General features: G+C 39.6%; 1 protein-coding gene across 2 annotated transcripts in view; it reads right to left on the bottom strand.

The window, feature by feature from the left end:
• The window catches only part of acvr2aa (activin A receptor type 2Aa), a 67535-nt gene that overhangs the window by 21762 nt on the left and 25637 nt on the right, over positions 1 to 20136 (bottom strand). The window contains exons 3-4 of one of the 2 annotated variants that reach the window (XM_036571251.1): positions 17458 to 17567; positions 6182 to 6336 (exon numbers count right to left, since the gene is read on the bottom strand). In XM_036571251.1, coding sequence (XP_036427144.1) covers positions 6182 to 6336; positions 17458 to 17567 — 265 coding nt within the window. Of the gene's footprint in view, positions 1 to 6181; positions 6337 to 17415; positions 17568 to 20136 lie in introns of both variants that reach the window. The other variant, XM_036571243.1, reaches the window with a different exon arrangement.

A 20136-nucleotide genomic window follows, 5' to 3' on the forward strand; every position in this document is an offset into this window, starting at 1 on the left:
TAAAAAAGATTAATTATGTGCACTTCGACAACCTACTGAAAACAACTAAACATACATAAAAAAATAATAAATAAAAAAAAAAAGACCCAAATAAATTAGATGAGTTTGGGCTTTAAGGTGGGGGACGAAAACGCACAGCTGTAAAGGAAAAGGGTGCGCTGGATAATGACACAAGACAAACCAAGAGCATCAATGCAAAATGGAATGCAGCAGAATAATATTTTATTTCGATCATGTTGTTTTCATAATCGTTTGAAGCCAAAATCATAACTGAAAATAAAATTTGATGAATCACCCATCACTGTGTGAACCAGGGCTGTTCAGCGAGACAGTTTTGCTTGAATTTGCGATTTAAAAAATATTTAAAAAATTCTTTTTTCCCTCAATACCACCAACGTTTCTTTAATCTCTTCACAGTGATGTGTAATGTGGTGTTGAACTTCCCACTCAGCTCCTTTTCTGCTTTGCAAAATTTGTCATTCCTCACGGTTTAGCAGCGGAATTCTTGCGTAATATGCTCTGCCGTCTGAACGCAGCCTTAAAGCATTAGTTAAAATATGAATGTACTTCCTTCTGACGAATGACATTACTGCCAGAGATGTGCCTCCCCTGTCAGTCAAGCAGATCCCATGAACCAGTCAGATTCAGTTTCATTGTTACCCAAGATAGAAACAGTTTGCATCCTGACTTAACTGCTGAAATCATGATGGTTGGAACTGTGACTTTGTTCTGCAGTATTCAGTACGTAGCTCTTCTTATTTGCAGCTTGTTTCAGCGGATTGCCTTTATAAAAATGCCTGGCGAGGGTGGAATCTTAATTTATTTTATGAATGAATGATTCAATCTGAAATGAAACTACCTTCCTTTCAAAGGTTGCAGATGTTCAAAGGTTGTTTTTTCACCTGGGGCCAAACCATGATATTACAAAAATGATTAAGCATTGACCTCAGGACTGTCAGATTAAAACCTTGAAAAAACTAAAGACAACTTAGAAACTTTACAACATGAGCGAAAAGTTAAAATGTTACATTCCTAAAATGTGAGGCTTTTTCAGCATGTTATTGCTTTAAGAGGAGTTAAAACAAAGCCAGTCACTCTTTACCTCCTTTTAAGTTACAACTTTTCCTCTGAAATGGAAAACTGACCCAAAGCTCGTCCTGGAGATCTACTACCAGGGAGTGTTCAGATACAACACATCTGGCTCTAATAGGCCCTTAAAGGCCTTTACTGTCTCGATTAGGAGTGCTAGATTAGTCAGGCGACTAGTCAGGTGATAGATCTCCAGGACTAGAATTGGGCACCTCTACTCTAACATACGTATTAAAAACTGCAATACAGTTAAAAATCCTAAATAAGCCAATATTATTTGGTTTGATTTAAAAGGATTTTGTGCCAATCATTTTGACGTCTACTTTGTGGGAGTAAAAAAATTACTGCATAAAAAGAGTGCACAGTGCACAGAAAGCACAGGAACATAAACCTCCCAAATGGTCGTGCAGAAAAATATCGCCGTTTATTTATTTACAGCATTTTTCTTCATTTTCATCAAGGCCGTCTGAGCACAGCATTTATAATGGACCTGTCTGCAGTGTTTAGTCTGAGCATGCAAGATGACAATCTGACAGTAAACATTTCAGTAGCTGCCAGTAACTCGCAGAATGTTTCACAACCGCTGAGAAAGTGTCCACTTCACTAACTTCCTATGTCAAAGCACGGAGGAAAGAAAAACTGTTCTCTTCTCAGACATGTGCAGGCATTACCTGGGATATAACAACAGGTAATAAAATGGAGAGGGAGAGAAAAGGGAAAACTGGGAAGTCTGACACAATTAATGTACATATTTGGCCAAAACAATTCACGGAATGAGGAAGGAATGAGTCAAACCTAGCTTTACGATGCACCCACCAAATAGACTTAAAAGTGCCAACAGGGATCTCTGGGGCAATGACATAGATCAAGGGTCGGGAACATGCGGCTCCAGAGCTGCATGTGGCTCCACAGCAGAACTAAGATTCTTAGGTAAAAATAAAATAAGCCCTATTTGCAGTAAGACAAAGCGTTGCTAATAGTTCTAACACCGTTTTAACAATAACTGGTCTTAAACACTGGAGTTAATGCGTATCTGCTAATTCACCAACCTTAACCCTGAAGATTGGTGCGCAGACTGCTGGTCACATAGCAACACAGAGAACAATCGTGCCTAACTAGCAGCTAACAAAAAGGAAGAGAGAGAGATTTAAAACAAACATTGATAATCTGGAGATGAATGGACTTATTTGTATTTCTAAGCACGCAGCTCGCTTCCTGATACATTTAATCTGCAACGAGAAACTGTCAAACACTAAAAAGTCGCGAAGCTGAAGTCTCGTTAGAACTTTCCCGTTCCACCTTAAATGGTGCCGCAGTTACATTCTGCCGCCTCAGGCACCGTTTAAAGTGGAATGGAAAAATTTGAACAAAAAGCTGGCGGATGAGAAGCTGACTTTGTCTCATAAGAACTCGAACTTTGAGAGACATTTTACAAGAAACTGGTTTACTTTTACAGAAAAGTTTTCTCCCGGAGATGTGAGAAAAATGGCTATAGCTGAGCTACAGCTTAAAGCATACATACATACATCATCTAAACCGCTTATCCTTCTGGGTTGCGGTGGGGTGCTGGAGCCTATCCCAGCTGTCACTGGGCGGAAGGCAGGATACACCCTGGACAGGTTGCCAGTCCATCGCAGGGCTACAGCTTAAAGCAGAGCAACGTAAATCTGTGTTTTCATTTATATTGTGTATTTTTCGCCTATACTAGCACATTAGCACATACTGAAACATATTTACAGCCAAGATGTAAAATGGGCATAAAATGTTGTGGCTCTCAAGGTGGTTTGATTTTTGATCAAAGGAAAAAATGGCTCTTCTTAACATTTGGGCTGCCGACCCCTGACACAGGAGAACCACCTTTGGTTTCTTAAAGAACATATCAATGAATGGTTCTTTGCAGGATGACTGGAGTGTTTTACAGTCTCGTCTCAATCTACCACTTGTAGCGTACAGCTGCTTAGCACAGACAATAATTTAGACTAGGAATGTTGATGTTGATTGAATGTTGTAGTTAATAAACTAATTAAATTAACTGCAAAGAAGGAAAAAACTAAAACAAAAACAAACAAAAATATGCCAAAATCACTGAAGGGCTGTAGGGGGCTTGTTTTTCAGGTGGTAGCGTTGGTGTTAGGAGGATAAAAATTCGAATATACAAACATGGGATGCATGGAGTTACATAAGAGCAGCATGCTCAACGATGGACAAATTTTATAGGAAGCTTCCAAAATAAAAATGAAGCGATGCTAACTTATTGGGACTGGCACTTGACTAACAGTGCTGACCTTAAGCCCTTAAACAGCTTAGGTCACGTCTGGTTCAGAGACGATGTGCAACTGCATGAGTGGATTTAACTTCCATGAAAGGCCCAGAGAGTTTACAACTAGGAACTCCTGTCTTTTGCAGTGAAGCCAAACAGTAAACAAAGTTACAGTGTGATGCTGTCCCTCGCTCCCTCTTTCTCCTTTACCCTCTCTCTCCAACTTTGCTAATTTGGATCCATCTTCCTTTAAAGTTCTCTTTTTCTAAAGGTTGCTGTTAAGAATCCTGTTAAATAAGATGTTTTTATTTCCAAAATGATACAAGGCCATGCACTGGATGAAATAATTCCAGCATAGCACAAAACACAAAGTGAAACAGCTGAATCCTGTTGAACTGACAAAATTATCTCTGTATCTCTGAAGGATGCAACTTCCAATTAATGCAAGGCTTCCTCAATGTTCCAGCACAATGATCAACCCAGTAGGCTAATAAAAAAATGGGTCATAAATGCTGACAGTGGGTTACAATGTGGCCTCAGAATTCATAAAATGCAACATGTTTGCCCAAATGGTGTTGCACAATGCAAATTCTACAATCTGTTGACAAAAACAAGTCAACATAACCTGACCTCAAGAGGGAATTGTTGACAGAAGGAGCACTGACAGATTTTTTGCTAGAGGCTTCAAAATGGAGCGACCGAACACTGACATGAAATGTAAAAAAAGGAAACAGTATTAGCTGTTAAAAAAAAGGAGGCTTTGACCCACCCATACTACAAACCCAAATGTTTACTTTTCTGTAACGCTTTCTTAACGCATCACAGTTTTTTAGCTGAGCCACTCCTCTACTGCGGAACAAACTTTGGAAAGCTTGACTGCAACAGCAAATCAGCACCAGTGTTTAAAACCTAAACACCACCTAATCATTTTGAAAATAAGTGCTCTCTTCCTTAACGCCAATGTTTATTTGATGTTGCAGTCAAACCTTTCCGAAGATGGGGACTAAACCCTGTGACTCATTTAAGAAATATGTTTAAAATATAAACAGTTGGATTTATAATGCAGGTCTTACTTCTTGGAACAGAATATGAATGAGATGTAAGACAATTTCCACAAGACCCAGGGGTCAAGACGGAGATGTATTGAAAAGGAAGAGCAAGTGAGTGAATGATAGACCGCAGAGCTGGAAGGCTGTTGGGGGGTAAGAACAGGTGCATCCCAGCACTCAGCCACAACAGCAAATGGAAATAAACAGCTAAAGTCAAATCCAGGTCAGGGCATGCTGCACTGTTCCACGCCGCTCATACAGTTCCAATCTCCAGCTCGACATGAGAGAGGAGGTGCGATTACAAATGAAGCAACCAAACTTTCATAAGAGCTCCTCTGGGAACGGCAGGCGAGGAAGGAAAACAAGATGAATTTTTATTTATTTATTTTTGAGAATCGGATGCGGGCCAGGAAAAAGCAAAAAAAAAACAAATCTTCGAAAAGCAAAGTGTTGCTTTGAAAATGTGTGAGCACTGAAGCTCTTTGGCCAACGTTCAGACACATTTTCACGAGGCACAGAGCAGTGAGTGACACCTTTAAAAACTGACCTACTTATTCAGTAGCGAGCGTTTCCATCCGGTTGCCAAAGAGATATTAGAAAGCAGGAGAATGTCACTTGTAAGACCAAATGTTATGCTTCCTGTCAACGTGTTATGAAACAAAATCGGGCGGCCTACCGATGCCGCCTGCAGAGTAATACATGACACGAACCTAAACCTTTGCAACTTGCTTGAAGCTGTATGAGTGTTTCAGAACCTAGGCTTTTCAAAAAAGGCTTTTAAACCCCTTCCAGCATATGAGGGACAAGTTCAGACATATAGCAGGTGATATCAGAGGGAACTTTTTTTTTGGTTGACCAAAAAAAATTATTAATGCAGAAAGGGAATTTCCACTCAAAACACTTACTGGTTGCCATAAGCGCTGTTCCATTACTGACTATAAATCAAAGCTAAGGCAAGATTTTTATCATCTTCTTAGCATCTGAGGGTTAGATTAATTGACTCTCATTAAGCTCATAGCAAACGGCATATTAACTCCAGAGTTGCACGACTGAATGGAAAGGGAAATGTGTTTAAAAATCTGATTAGTGGAGCCGAAATGGTGGAACTAGATACTGTTCAAATGCTTCCAAGGGAGACTACGATAACGACGTTAGCGATCAGACATCGTATTTCATTTGCAGAGAACTGCTAACCATCTTTCGTCTTTCAATGGGCTGCAGATCAGACAGAAACCTTGCGGCTCTGCACTGTATATCCATCCTGTGCGGGTTGCAAAAATAAATAAATAAATAATCAATCCTGCACGCGGCGGGGCAAACCGTTTCCCGAATGCTTTCATGTTGCTCTTGTGGGGCTGCCTCGTGCGATTCCGGCTGACAGACAAGTGTGGTTGAGCACTAGCAAGTGTGACACTGAGCACATTAGATCAGTAAAGTAACTGTCACTCACGGCAACAAGAGGTGCTGCCTAGGGGGAAAATAAAAATTTCCCCAACCCCTAGATTTTCAGAGTCTTGACAAGAAGATGACTGTGCAGGTAAATAGAGAGGATGCACGTCGCACGCACAGACACATTCACGGATATATATGCACACGAATTTGCACGTGAAATACAAGCAACAACAACCATATACATTCTGTAACTAGGGACAAGACAAAAATGACACTTAACACACGAAAAACAGAAGCACTTTCTGTATTTTTCCATCATTTACCCAACACTGAGAGATAACTTTAACCAAAAACGTCTCTTATACCAGCAAAATGTGTGCATTCGACCTACCTGTGTGGGCACCAGAACGGGCGGATACGCCAGCTTGTGATGGCGGTACATCCAGAAGGAGAGCAGGACGATGGCGGCGACGCCCATGATCGGCACAAGGGAGTAGAGGAGGGTATTGAACAAGGGTGGCTTCTGGGTGAATGGGTTTGATGTTGCTAGAGACAAAGAGAGAAGGAAGTAAAATGATTCAATTACTGATGCTAGTTTACAGGCACGATTGTGATGAGTCAAATAATCATGGACGTTTATAAAACAGTAAATTATAATCTTTTCCTGTATCTAACATTATCAGCAATCTGCTGCCAGAGGAGATGTGCGCCCTTGTACACTATATGGACAAAAGTATTGGGACACCCCTTTTAATTATTGAGTTCAGGTGTTTCAGTCATACCCATTGCTGACAGGTGGATAAAATAAAGCACATAGCCTTGCAGTCTCAATAGACAAACACTGGCAGTGGAATGAGTCGTACTGATGAGCTCAGTGACTTTAAACATGGCACTGTCTTGGGTTGCCACCTCAAGTCACACCACAAGTCAGTTTGTGCAGTTTCTGTAGTGCTAGATCTGCCCCTGTCAACTGTACGTTCTTTTATTTTGAAAAGGAAGCGTCTAAGAGCCGCAACAGCTTAGCCACCAAACGGTAGACCATGCAAACTCACAGACTTGGGTCGCTGAAGTGTACAGTGCCTATCCTCTGTTGAATCACTCACTAAAGAGCTCCAAATTACTTCTGGAAGCAGCATCAACAAAAGACTTAGGAGCATAAGGAGCTTCACAAAAAGGATTTCCATGGCCAAGCAGCTACACACAAGCCTAAGACCTAACTGCACATTGCCAAGTGTGTGGAGGGGGTGGAGTGGTATGAAGCATGCCGCCTCTGGACTCTGGAGCAGGGGATATGTATTCTGTGGAGTGACAAATCACGCTTCTCTATCTGGCAGCCAGGAGAACGTTATTTGACTGACTGCACTGTATTGTGCCAAATGTTTGGTGGAGGAGAGATAATGCTACATGATTGTTGTTTGGGGGATTGGCCTAGACCCCTTAGTTCCAGTGAAGGGAAATTTTAATGCTTCAGTAGACAAAGACATTTTGGACAACTGTATGCTTCCAACTTTGTGGTAACAGTTTGGGGAAGGCCCTTTTCTGTTTCAGGACTGAGCCCGAGTGCACAAAGCAAGGTCCATAAAGGTGTAGTTGGGTGAGTTTGGTGTGGAAGAACTTGACTGGCCCACACAGAGCCCTGACCTCAACCCCATCAAACAATTTTGGGATGAACTAGAACGGAGACTGTGAGGCAGACCCTCTCCACCAACATCAGTATCTGACCTCACAAATGCTTTTCTGGATGAATGGGCAAAAATACCCAGAGACACACTCCAAAATCTTGTAGAAAGCTTCCCAGAAGAGTGGAAGCTGTTATAGCTGCAAAGGGGGGACCAATTGCCTATTAATGCCTATGGATTTAGAATGAGATGTCATAAAAGCTCCTGTAGGTGTAATGTGTTGGTGTCCCAATACTTTTGTCCATATAGTGTATGCAACCGTAAAATCATTTCACAAAGTTCAGCATGTAGAGCCGGACCTTTCTGTGTGCTACTGGGTTTTTTATCACTGAATTTGCTTGTTGGATGCATCATGTTCTTTTTTGTGTGAGTTCATTCAGAGTGTAATTCAGAGTCCATTAAGCTCTTATAATTGTTTTGGTTAATCAGAGTAATGACAAAGTAAATTATGTGGGACTGATGTGCGACTCATATTCCTATTCATGTGTTCTCTTGCTCAAAAAGGCAGTTTGTGATGCAAACTAATTAAAAAACTCAGATTTTCAGATTTCAAACCACAATTAACACAGAAGAGCAGGTTAAACGGAAGAAATACATAATTTTTCTTTAGCCTTAAGGGGTTAAAGACTTGTTTAGCAGTTCTAGGTGAACTGGTGAATTCTAACCCACGTCACCTACTGCAGATGTGTGGTTTGGGTCTCGGTTTAATATAGTAAAGTAATAGTAAGACACTAATGATGCTATATTTATTATTATCCTAAAATAGTAAACAATACTGAAAACCCCTATAGAGATGTGCATCCAAACTTCTGACTGGCACTGTACATCTGGCACTTTCCAAACTCATAATGAGACACACAGGAAGAACTGGTAGCTGTGATTTCTATCACACACATCTCCAGAGGGGGGAACAGCAGCATGAGTCGCTAACTTGCTAATTAGCACAATAGCTAGAGTAGTTCTACCCCACTGTGTTCAAGCATTTGAAGCAAAAACCAAGTTTCTGTTACATGAGAGTCATAAATTTCTGTTATACGAGAGTCAGATTGCACTTAATTTTAATGCACAGAATTAAAATGCATTGTCTGAAGTTTTCATGCTCTGCTACTGGGTTAAAATGCCTTAGAGGAGCACAGTAGTTAATGTAGCCCTTAAACGCAGCTAGTTCTTTTAGGAACGCTGCCAATGAAGTGATTATTCGCACGTTCAAACAGACTTGTGCACACAGACTCCCCCCCAAATGTTCTCTTTATCTTGTTAAGTGCAATTCAGGGAAACCATGAAAGCCTACTGTTTATCTACGAGGGAGAATATGGGCAGGCTGCTTAACGGAAAGCACAGCACTTTGGCCACACGCTAACTCTCAGTCCAGCACTGTGCCAGGCCAGACATGAAGTGGTGAGGCCATGCTTGCTGTGCAGAGTTTCATTAATCCTTCATGCACTTGTGTCACAACAGAGGAGGCCAGTTCACACTGCAGATATACCGATGTCATGATTCTTAAATAAAGCACTGATGACTTATAAAAATGTAGAAAAATTAACAACTAAGTTTGAAACTACTAAGTTTGAGCAAATTAGTTTGGTAAACTGTGAAGTGGACTGGTCTGTACAGTTCAAGTGCACCATCACAAGAACCAGCAGCCACAATTCAGAACAAACAAGTCGAGGAGACTGGGATTTTATAGAAATGGGTTTGTGAACTCAGTGGTTTGTGGATAGCTTTAACTATGACCGTGTTTGACTTACTCTAGCTAACACAAAGTGCTAACCAAACCAAGTTCCCTACAGTTTAACAATACCTTTTCTTCTGTCTCGCTAAATCATTCATATAAATATGTTTATACAGTCAATCTAACCAGATTATAAGTGCAACACCAACTAAACTAGTTAATAAACTAATTCTGGATGATCATATAATACAGATAAATATTAAATTACAAAAGTTTCAGATTTTATCAATATAGAATAAATGTACTGCATTTGGCAGATGCGTTTATCCAGAGCGACTTAAAATCTGATCATTTAATACAGGTAGGCAAAGGTTGTGTTAGGAGTCTTATTGTTATAGTGTAGAGTGCTTACCCAGGCAGGGGATTTAACCCCAGCCTACAGCATAGAAGGTAGAGGTGTTAACCACTGCACTATACCAACCACACATATAGCATAATACTTTAATAGCATCAGACTACCCCAAAGTGCATATGGTGCTAAAAAGTTGACACTCGAACAGCAAAGAAAGCTTCTGTTTAGCTTCAGGGATCAAGATGACGTGGCATAAATCTACGTGACGAAGAAAATATGGGTTAATTTACTTCAAAAGTGTTTCCAACATTTAAAGTAGAGAAAAATATAAAGCCCAATGTGCAGATTTGACCAGCCAACAGTACATTTGGCATTTCAGCATTTTGGGGGAAAAATCTGAAGGATCTATTAGATTTAGAATGATTGTTACCCAAAATGATTGTTGGGTAGCTAAATGTTAAATACTGAAGAAAAATCAGAGAAGCCAAATTAAATGAAAACATTTTTATATACAAAAAGATACTACGCACACTTACACTTATATTTAGCTTATATATCTCTGCTGTTGGAACAAAACCTCTAAATGGTAACTTTACAGCAGAAGGAAAAAACCTACTTTACTTTTAATGTAAGTCAATGGAAGTAATTTTGGGCTGTTTCTTTTGGTTTATTCATCATGGAATTTATGAGTATAACGTAAAGGGCAACGGGCATTTTCAAATTATGTCAAAAACTGGGAAGAAAAAAAAAACAAAAAAAAAAACTGGAGATACAACATTTTGTTCCCACAGCAGCGATATACAGTTTAGTCCTCTCCATTCATGTTGAAGTTATCTGGAGGTTTCAGTCAGGTCTGCTTTTTGAACAAGACACAATCCAGGGCAGCCAACTAGAACAGAGCTCATTTACAAATATCTTAAAAACAGTGACAAAAATAGTAATAAAAAATAGTTTGAGGTTGGAAAGGGGTCATGTAAAAATGAAATATGACTGTTGTTTTTGATACATAAACCCCCACAAATGTAGTAAGTAGACCTGTCATAAACAACATACAAGGAAAACACAGAATCCCCTTTACTTCTTTAGACTGAAGTCATGCTTAATGGGAACCTCTATGAGCTAAACCATAAGACCTCCTCCCCCTCCCCTTATCCTCTCCACCTCTACTCTCCTGCCGGCCTTAAGCTGGATGTGTGCTAAAGACTCCAGATTAGAGCATGTGAGCAGAAAAATGCAGATCCATTCCCCCACAAGCACATCTACCAAAGCCCCATCCCCCTCTACTCTACCCTCTCTTGCTGGAGGGAGTATTGGGATTGCCACGGCGCGCACACACACACACACACACACGCACAGGGATGAAAAGTGCCCTGGTTGCAAGGTCATGAAACACATTCCGCCCGTTCACGTCGCGAGGTGTGCTTAATGTAATTCTCTGTATCCCTGTGGGCTTTTGCATTTAATATCTAGGGCATTCCATATTGAGTGAGTCAATGCTGAAAATAGGCCTGCAATTGCATAAGCACCGAGCTAGACCCCACCTCTTTGGCTACTAATCTGAGTGGATACTAAACGCTAGCCAACATCTGAATCTAAATAACAGCACACTAAATCGATGTCACATGAAAATCAAACATTTTTCTTACTTGAAATCCTTGCACTGGTAGACAGAAATAGTGCAGACAAAATAACACAAGGATGTTTTGTAGCAGCTTTTTTTTTTTTTGTTGTTGTTTTTTGTTTTTTTTTTGTTCCCGTAACCTTTTATCACAAAGAAAATGTTCCTCAATACCATGCCCACCTTTTCCTGTACTTAGCTCTGACTTGACTTGGAAATCATAAATCATTGCCAGACTGTGCCTGAAAACTGTTCTGTGTAGAGTTGTTCAGATTTGGCAGCTCCTGATCTTCACAACTAAAAGTCTGAGTATGTGTACCTATAAATACAGTCGTGTGCGGAAGTTCAAATGACATTTTTTGATGATATTCCAAGTGTAAATAAGCTCCCCTACAGAGAACACACTTCTGCAAATTTTGGTGCAGTTAGTGTTTATTTGCTGAATTTAACACAGTGAATGAAACGTAAAATGAGGCCTGTGCAAAGAAATGGCACATTTTATATTTAATGTTCTATTTTTGTAATTCGTAAAAAAAAGAAAGAAAGAAACTGTACACTGAAATTCAGTTTGTTCTCTCTAGAGGATATTTACGAACCAACAAAACATGTAATTCGATTGGGTGTCACGCATCCCTCCGGCTCTGAGACACACTTGGACTCCATCTCACCAGAACTCCCAGGACTCCCAGTCACCAGAACACTAACTCTGTTCACCTGTCTCGTTGTCATATGACCATAGTAGTTTAGTTCATAATCCCGGGCTTAAGCATAGTCTAGTTGCGACGTATTGCATCTTTCTAGATCTTCTCTTGTGTTTGTTATTATTCCTGTGCATGACCGTTTTGCATGTTTATCGACTCTGCCTTTTGCCTGACCCTTTCTGGACTGTTCGCCTTCGGTTATGTTTGTCTTTTTGTGCTGGCTGTCTTTTTTGGATTTGACCCACGCCTGTTTATTGACCACGAACCTGGATCATGATTCTAAAGCCTCTTGTTCTCCTTTTAACTGCGAGCGTCTGAATCTTTCTAGCACGTTACACTGGGATGCTCAAACTTTTGCATATGACTGTAGCAGGAAAGGATGCTAGATTGTTAGCAAACCTTAAAACCTGATAGAACTTACTTTCGCTTTAAAAGCTGACAAAATTACTAATACAATTAGGGCTATCAGGATCAATTATATAATGATTAATTGAGTAATCGATTTTAATTTAAATGACAATTTATCAAACAATACAAATGGACTCAAGCGAACAAGAACAAACCGTTCAATGACTTCAAAATACTGTACGATAAAACAATAACAGGACGACTTCAAAAAACTGTAAAAAGACTTCATCGTGAAAATACCAAGTGACAAAAATGCATATAAATGCTTGTATAAATTGGCTGCATCAGGCTCTTGTTTCTTACTGTAAGACACAACAGTAGGAGAACTTAACATACACAATATCATCACGCAAACTGCCAACTTATAACTGACTACTTAAAAAGATAAAGTAAAATACATATTAAAATCAAGCAGCTATGCCAACAGGCCAACTCCAAACAGGATTTATCATTAGTGCTTCAGCAATATCAGTGCCAACAAGCAGTATCAGTACATTCCTATCTGCTACTGGAAATGCCATTTATTTAAGCTCCTGCTCCTGTTTGGCTTAACATGAAAACACCAAATCTCGATCTTATGACTGACCCTGTGGAGAGTTAAAAGCAAACTAAGGAATGCAGATAGGGCTGGTTTTCAGACTAGGAGTTTCATGATGCTAATAGTTAACATAATACTAGCTAATGGCTAATTTAGCAGGAAAAAGTATTAGGTAGTCAACCACTGTGTACAAATTAGGTTAGCTAACTACTATTTATGTCTGTCACAATTACTACACAAGCGCCTGATCTCAATTATTTTAACTGACTGCAACTGTTTTCCACAGCTGTCAGCTTTCCCAGCCATATGTCTGTGCTGAACAAACTGAATTTAATTGGGTGGATTTTCAACAGTTGGTTTGAGGCAAATTCATGTAAATAAAAGAAAGCAGAAAACACATTTAATCAAGACTGGGGTTTATCAAAACAACAAAAGTTCAAACTTCTGACTGGTGCTATAACATATTTAGAGGGCAGCATTTGTTTGATATTAGTATATTTGAGCTCGAGCTGGTTTTGTCTTCAGTAGGAAGTAAGACAGGTATTCAGCCAACGTTGGCCATTAGGCTGTAGTTTAATATTAAGTCTTTCCAAAGACAATAAAATTGTTCATTACAATTATTCGCATATCACTTTGGTTATTTTTGCTTTCTTATTTATTTATTTAATAAGTTAGTTAGGTGAACCTTATTAGTCCCACAACAGGGAAATTTCACATCCGCATTTTAACCCACCCGTGCAATGAAACTCCACACACACATACACTAGGGGGCAGTGAGCACACTTGCCCTGAGCGGTGGGCAGCCCTATCTGCAGCACAGTTGGGGGTTAGGCGCCTTGCTTAGGGGCACTTCAGTCACGTACTGTCGGTTCAGGGGATCGAACCAGTGACCTTCCGGTCACAAGGCTGGTTCCCTAACCTCCAGCCCATGACCGCCCCAAAGATGATGCATTGGCTGGGAAACTCTATAATAGTGAGAAAACCAAGCCAGCTAGTGACAAAATGAAAACATGTTAAATGTGCCATAATCATGCTAGTTTTTATGCTACAAACAAATGCCAATCAAAGAAGTTCTTGTCAGTATTTTGCACTGTCCACTTTGCTTGGATATATTTGATAATCTGGAGCACCACACTGCATTGGGCCTTTTTAATACTTGCCTTCTTATTGCCACCTTTGTTTTTTTGCCACTGTTTTCTGTGTTAACAAGATTCACATATGGAAACTTCTACAATGCTCAGCAATGCAAAAAGTAGTTCACTCTGTAAAACAACCAGCTCCAGATTCATTTGGCTAATCTCTATCTATTTATTAGCTGACCAATTACAAACGACAAACCTCTACCACTTCAGTAGATGACTCCCTAATTTATCCCCTGAATTACTGAAAAGATACAGAATTGGTTGTGACGTTTTCAGTTTGCAAGTGTTTTCTTGTGTTCATACGTGTGGATTTACTTATATTGTTAGCCCACAATAACGAGCCCCAGCCCACCAGCATCTCTCCTGACCCTCTTGACCACCCATCTCGGCAGTGGCTGCAGAGATTGCCACCAACGTCCACTCACGCACCTCCCTCCATCCCTCATTTGGATAAGAGGATGTTTGACAGTGTCGCCTGTTAGCTCAGTAGAGATAAAGCGCCAGATCAGCTCTGCTAATCTGAAAGACATCTCCCGAGCCTAACGTCACGCTGCTGTAGGCACGAACACGGCTCCCAAAACAGTAGCAGGGCAACACCGAGGCAGGACTAATGTCCTCTCTGGTGCTCACGGGCCCATTTCAAACCAGCGTTTTATAAAATTTAAATCAATACAACAGAAATTTCTTTATTCATTTGCATGTTAGGCTAACTAATCAAACAACGGGGCACAGCAAACAACACCGTTTTATCAGATTGGGCCCAACACTCCTGCCATCGCTAGATTGTTCCAAAGATGAGGGTAAAGATTATTCTGATGCAAAAAGAGAATGTCAATTCTTTTATATCAGTTATATCAGTTTACAAGGCAAGAAATGTGCAAACATCCCTGTTCTTTAAAGAATGTGGCCACATGACACAACAGCAGATGAAGATAAAGAAAATGAAACATAAAACCCCAAGCAAGTGACAAAGCATGTGCATTACTGGTGGGACACGTTTGTAGCCAAGATCTGATGATTTAGCTTAAAAATTTAAGTTGAAAGTAAAATAGAAAACAGTAAATTGGTATCTTTATGTTTGGAAACACGATTCGCCATAATAATTGTTTTTGTTTTGCACATAGACTAACTTGTACAATGTGGATTTAAATATTACTAACTATTTGCAAAAAGGTAGGAGTTCAATTCATTCAAATTCATTCTCGGATTTTGTGACCAAGAAGTGAATAAAATGATAAACAACATGCTGTAATTATTTACTCATAGTATTTCTTAAGTTATCTTTTTAAATATGATGAATATGATGATATACATCTTTTACAGTCATTTTAGAATCTTGTACGGCTCCATTTATCATTGTGATGCCTTCCTTTGATTGTCGATCAGCAAAAAATCCCGTCTATATGACTGTGCGATGGGTCTGTCCCTCAAGCAAGCCCCTGTAGTGACTAGCTAAGATGTATACTTTTTTAGCTTGCTGTTTTTTTTAGATATTAAACAGATGGATATTAAAGAGAATGAATTTGAAGCTGCCCTTTCAGTAGTACGCCAGATTCATTTGATTTATTTACTTGACCATTTAGCATACAACATGAATCCTGTTAGAATGGCTGCCTTATTTTTAGATTTTTAAAACACACACTTTTTGGCTGAGACATACACTTCTCAAGAACAAGGGCTAATTACACAGCAGTGGCTATATAAATCCAGGTGATAGTACATCAACAGGAATTCAAGGCTAGGCTTATAGTAACAGTACTTGCTACAAGCTAGAATATTCTAAATATGCATTAACGAGATAAATTATTAATGCCGCTAATTTCTTTAACAAACCTAACATACAACACCATATTAATATTTACTTCTTCTTTTTTTTATATATATATTCACAGCCCGGTATTCCTTGGCCACCCCCCCCCCATTTTCAGAGGACATTAAATTTTTCTTTTTCATTTCACCACTACTGTCACAACTCATCGTTTATTAATGATCATACAAATATAAGGTGATGTGGTAACACCACCCACCCACCCCCCGCTTTGAGTGAAAGAAAAAAACAGAAATAAATGAGAGACAAAACTGAAGAAGTAAAGAGAAAGAATGAAATAATAATAGTAATAATAATACTAACAATAATAATACACAACAATGGACAAACTGGACATACAATTGATATTTTACTTCAATTAATGTTTACTTCAAAGATCAGGCTAGTTCTATGAAAAATGTGGATCCATTATGACTGGAATGGCACCGGCTGACAATACTGCAGTTAAAAGTCTTATTTAGGCAAAAAGGAATGGAATGATTAATAGTGAAAAATTCAGCTAAAGCACTATTTTCACAAATATGACTAACAGCAAAACCATGCCTGCTTTTTAAAACTGTCTGGCCATTTCACTCTGTTTGACAAAAGCAGCTAAGCTAGCTAAATAGCATTATGATTCACCATGATACGACACCTGCACTCAGTTATACAAGAAAACATTTTGAGGCACTCCCCAGGATTCAGTCTGCACTACTGAATAGAGAGAGGAAAGAAAACTGACGCACTTAAAGCTAAGCAGCAAACACAGCGGTATCTTGAGTGACTGCTGTGATGACTGAAAGATGTGGTCAATTCCGTTGATTCAATATGGAACAATATGGAACAAAGATAGTGTTATCAGTTAATTGTGCGTTGACGGTTTAGCTGCTGCTGTTTATCTTCTTATTTTTCTGCAGTTCAGAACGGATGAATGGTGCGTGTGTGCTGGTCTGCAGCCCAGTGTAATAGAGATAGATTCAGAATAACAGTATCTGGTTAGCTGACAATGTCTTATGGTACTTTCTTGGCTGTTGTGATGTTCCATTTTATCCTGTACATTGTTGACTGTCATCCTCATAATAGAGTCAGTGTTTAGCCAGCAAGCAGGCTCAAGCTAGCAGGATCAGTCATACCTTCAAAGTGCACCAAAAACCACTGGATTAAGAGCCATCAATGGAGCTCAGTGACAGATGGGGGGAAAAAAAAGGACGTATGGTCTAGCATGCATAGCAGTGCTGGAAATGAATGGGGGTAAGGATGTATGGTCTAGTATGCAGGGCAGCGTCAGAAATTAATGAGGGGTCAGGGCAAAAACGCCTCTTAAAGCCATAAACTGGCTTTAATATTTCAAAGAACAGAGCAAAAAATGCTCCCTATGTTTTATACATTTCATCCTGTCATATCTGCCACCCAGATATGGAACATGGACAACGATTTTAACGCCTCTGTAGACAATGCAGCCGTCTGTGGTTGACAGATTAGTCCATGCCATATTTTTTAAAATGTTACTGCATGGTTCTACTGCAACATAGCTCAGAGTAGAACAGGCTTACTTAACATTACAGGAGGTTGGAAAAAATGTCCCTGAAAATCAACCCCTGTTGATAAAAAAGCACTTTAATTTCTGACGCTGGTGAAAGGTTAGATGAAGACAGCAAATGAGCAGGTTAAGCAGGTTTAGCGTGAAGAAGTGAAGAACTTCCAGTACCCTTAAAAACACCGCTGCTTCTGTCGGTGATAGGAGCCTTACTCTGAACGGCCTGCGCATCTGGGTTGTAGTAGAACTTTTCGTTGCACATGTTGCCTTCGCAGCAGCAGAAGAACACATCGGGGTCCTCCTTCTTCTCCACACATTCCGTGCTGAGAAACAGAGCACAAAAAAGTTTCACTGTTATTAGATGACGTGAAAACTTGTAATTTTGCTTTTTTGTCTGTTAACTTCAGGGTTTCTGGAGGGTACTACACCTACACCGCCCTTTAGAAATTAGGGAACACCTTCAATTAGGCTTTGTTCACACAGCAGGTAAAAGTGGCCCAAATTCGATCTTTTTCTTGATATGTGATACAGACGTGTTCTCTGTGTCAGTGTGAACAGCAAAAAAACATTTTTTTCAATTCCAATTCGAGACGCTTTCATATATGGTACTAAAATATATGGTACCTGCCTGGGTAAGCACCCTACACTATACCAATAAGAGTCCTTGGGCAAGACTCCTAACACTACCTTTGTCTACCTGTGTAAACTGATCAAATTGTAAGTCGCTCTGGATAAGAGCGTCTGCCAAACGCCATAAATGTAAATGTAAATGATATGCAGCAATGCGACTCAGTCTAAACGGCCAGATCGGAATCGATGCGACTTTTACGTCAATCCAACCTGACATTCGTCATAATTTCCCGCTGCTGAGACTCATAAATATTTAGGCTGATGTTTCTGTACCAAAAAAATGGAAGGCACTAGAAGAGATTCCGAACAAAACAGCCGAACGCAGCCGCTGGAGAACGAGGCTGCAGCGTCAAAAAAAGAAAGGTTTAAAGAATCCAAGGATGAGAACCAAAGAAGTGGCCGTTGCTGAATAACGTGCACTTTTTAAGGCGAACTCAAACACATTCTGGGTGATGAGTCCAGCTGTCAACCACAGGAACTTCATAATCGCTCCTGTGATGCCAGCGAAGACACAACTGTAACCTCCGGGAGTGACTGGCGTTCGTTGGTGGTCAGGATTGTATACGTCTGGACGAGCCATGTGAAGCACTGTTCTTTTGCATATGCGGCTCGGTTTAGGAGTGTGATCTGTTCAGACTAACGTTGCATACAGGTCACATTTAAAAGATACTGTGAACAGCTAAATAAAAAAAATCGGATTTGTTGAGAAAATCAGATTTGGGCCACTTTTACCCGCTGTGTAAACATAGCCTTATTTGATATTTTGCAAATAATGTTTGATTTACCCAATTTTCTCAATTTTTGAGTTTGACCCTTTGGCTAGGTCCCCCCCTCACACAATGCTACAAAGCCAGGAGGTTGAAAGCCAATGCGTGCTTCCTTCAAGACATATCAAGCTGATGCAATGTCACTGAAAATGTCAACATGCTTGGAGGAGAAAGCTGAGGCCAGCTATGGGTGGCTGTGGCATCACCAGGGGTTGAACTTGATGGGTCAATGCTCAGATGGTTAAGTGTTTAATTTTCACTGTTAATTTTCAATTCAGTAAGTAAAATACCTGCCAAGGTTTTATTAAAATAAAACATTTTTGCATTAATCCTTTGGGGATATTTAGCTTTAACAATCAGCTTCATGATCAACATGTCTTCACTGGTATAAAGAGCAGATTTTGCCTTGAATTTTTTTTTCCAAACTATTGTTAAAAGTACAACTCTTTTGGTTCAAAGGTGATTTAAACAAATTTGAAAGGCTTGAGAGCTGATGAGAGCTGACATCACAACAAGGGGATAAACTGTGTAGCTTTTAGCTTTATTTCTAAGACAACACTGTAAAAAATACTCAAAAATAGTCACAAAAATTTACGTGTGATAAAATATTCCACAGAATATAAACTTGGTTAATCACTAATGGCTAAATTACTGCAAACAAACAAAGAAAATCTGCTCGAAAACATTCTAAAAAGCTACCTTTTGATGGACAGGATACAAGCACGCCATGTTATGCGAGCAATTACTTTTTTTTTTTGACGTTTGCATCAAGCAGGCTTTTAGCAATCATTAAACTGTTTGTGCCAAAGTTCAGTAAAGACTGGAGCCCCACTCCCTAACCTCCTTTTAGTTTTCTTATGTCACAAAGCCAACGTACGAACAAATAAACCAGGGAAGGAAAAGTATATTTGCAAAAGAAACTCTTTTAAGCTGCCAGACCACATCAGTGCCGCATGCTCCGGTTAGCTTAGAGTCGATAAACAAAGATTAAGAGCACAAAAAACCCTGCACAAGTTAAACACACACACACACACACACACACACACACACACACACACTCTACTGCAAACGAGAAAGGAAGTGGATAACATTCCAGAGGCTTTTTGTTTGGAAAAGAAGAAGAGAAAGAGAGGTGAGGCTGCTCATTTCTTCGAGGCTTGTGCCGAGCACGCGCTACTGAGCTAGGGCTGGGCAATATAATGATACGTTATCATTACTGCGATAAATTACGTCATGACATGCTTTTCTACCTTTTCTATATCGCGGGCATGTAGAACACTAAACAACCACATGGATACTGACAGATTAAGATCAATTACAGAGCGTCTGTAAACAACAACCAGTGTATAGTTACTGAATAAACTGCATAATATCATTGGACATCAAAACATCATTTTATTCATTTAATTTTCCAATCAAATTTAATGCTTTTCAATACCGACATACGACCTCAGAAACGGAAAAAAAAACTACATTTCCACTTGTATTATTGTCT

This window comes from Colossoma macropomum, unplaced genomic scaffold, assembly GCF_904425465.1.
Source record: "Colossoma macropomum unplaced genomic scaffold, Colossoma_macropomum, whole genome shotgun sequence".
NCBI lineage: Eukaryota > Metazoa > Chordata > Actinopteri > Characiformes > Serrasalmidae > Colossoma > Colossoma macropomum.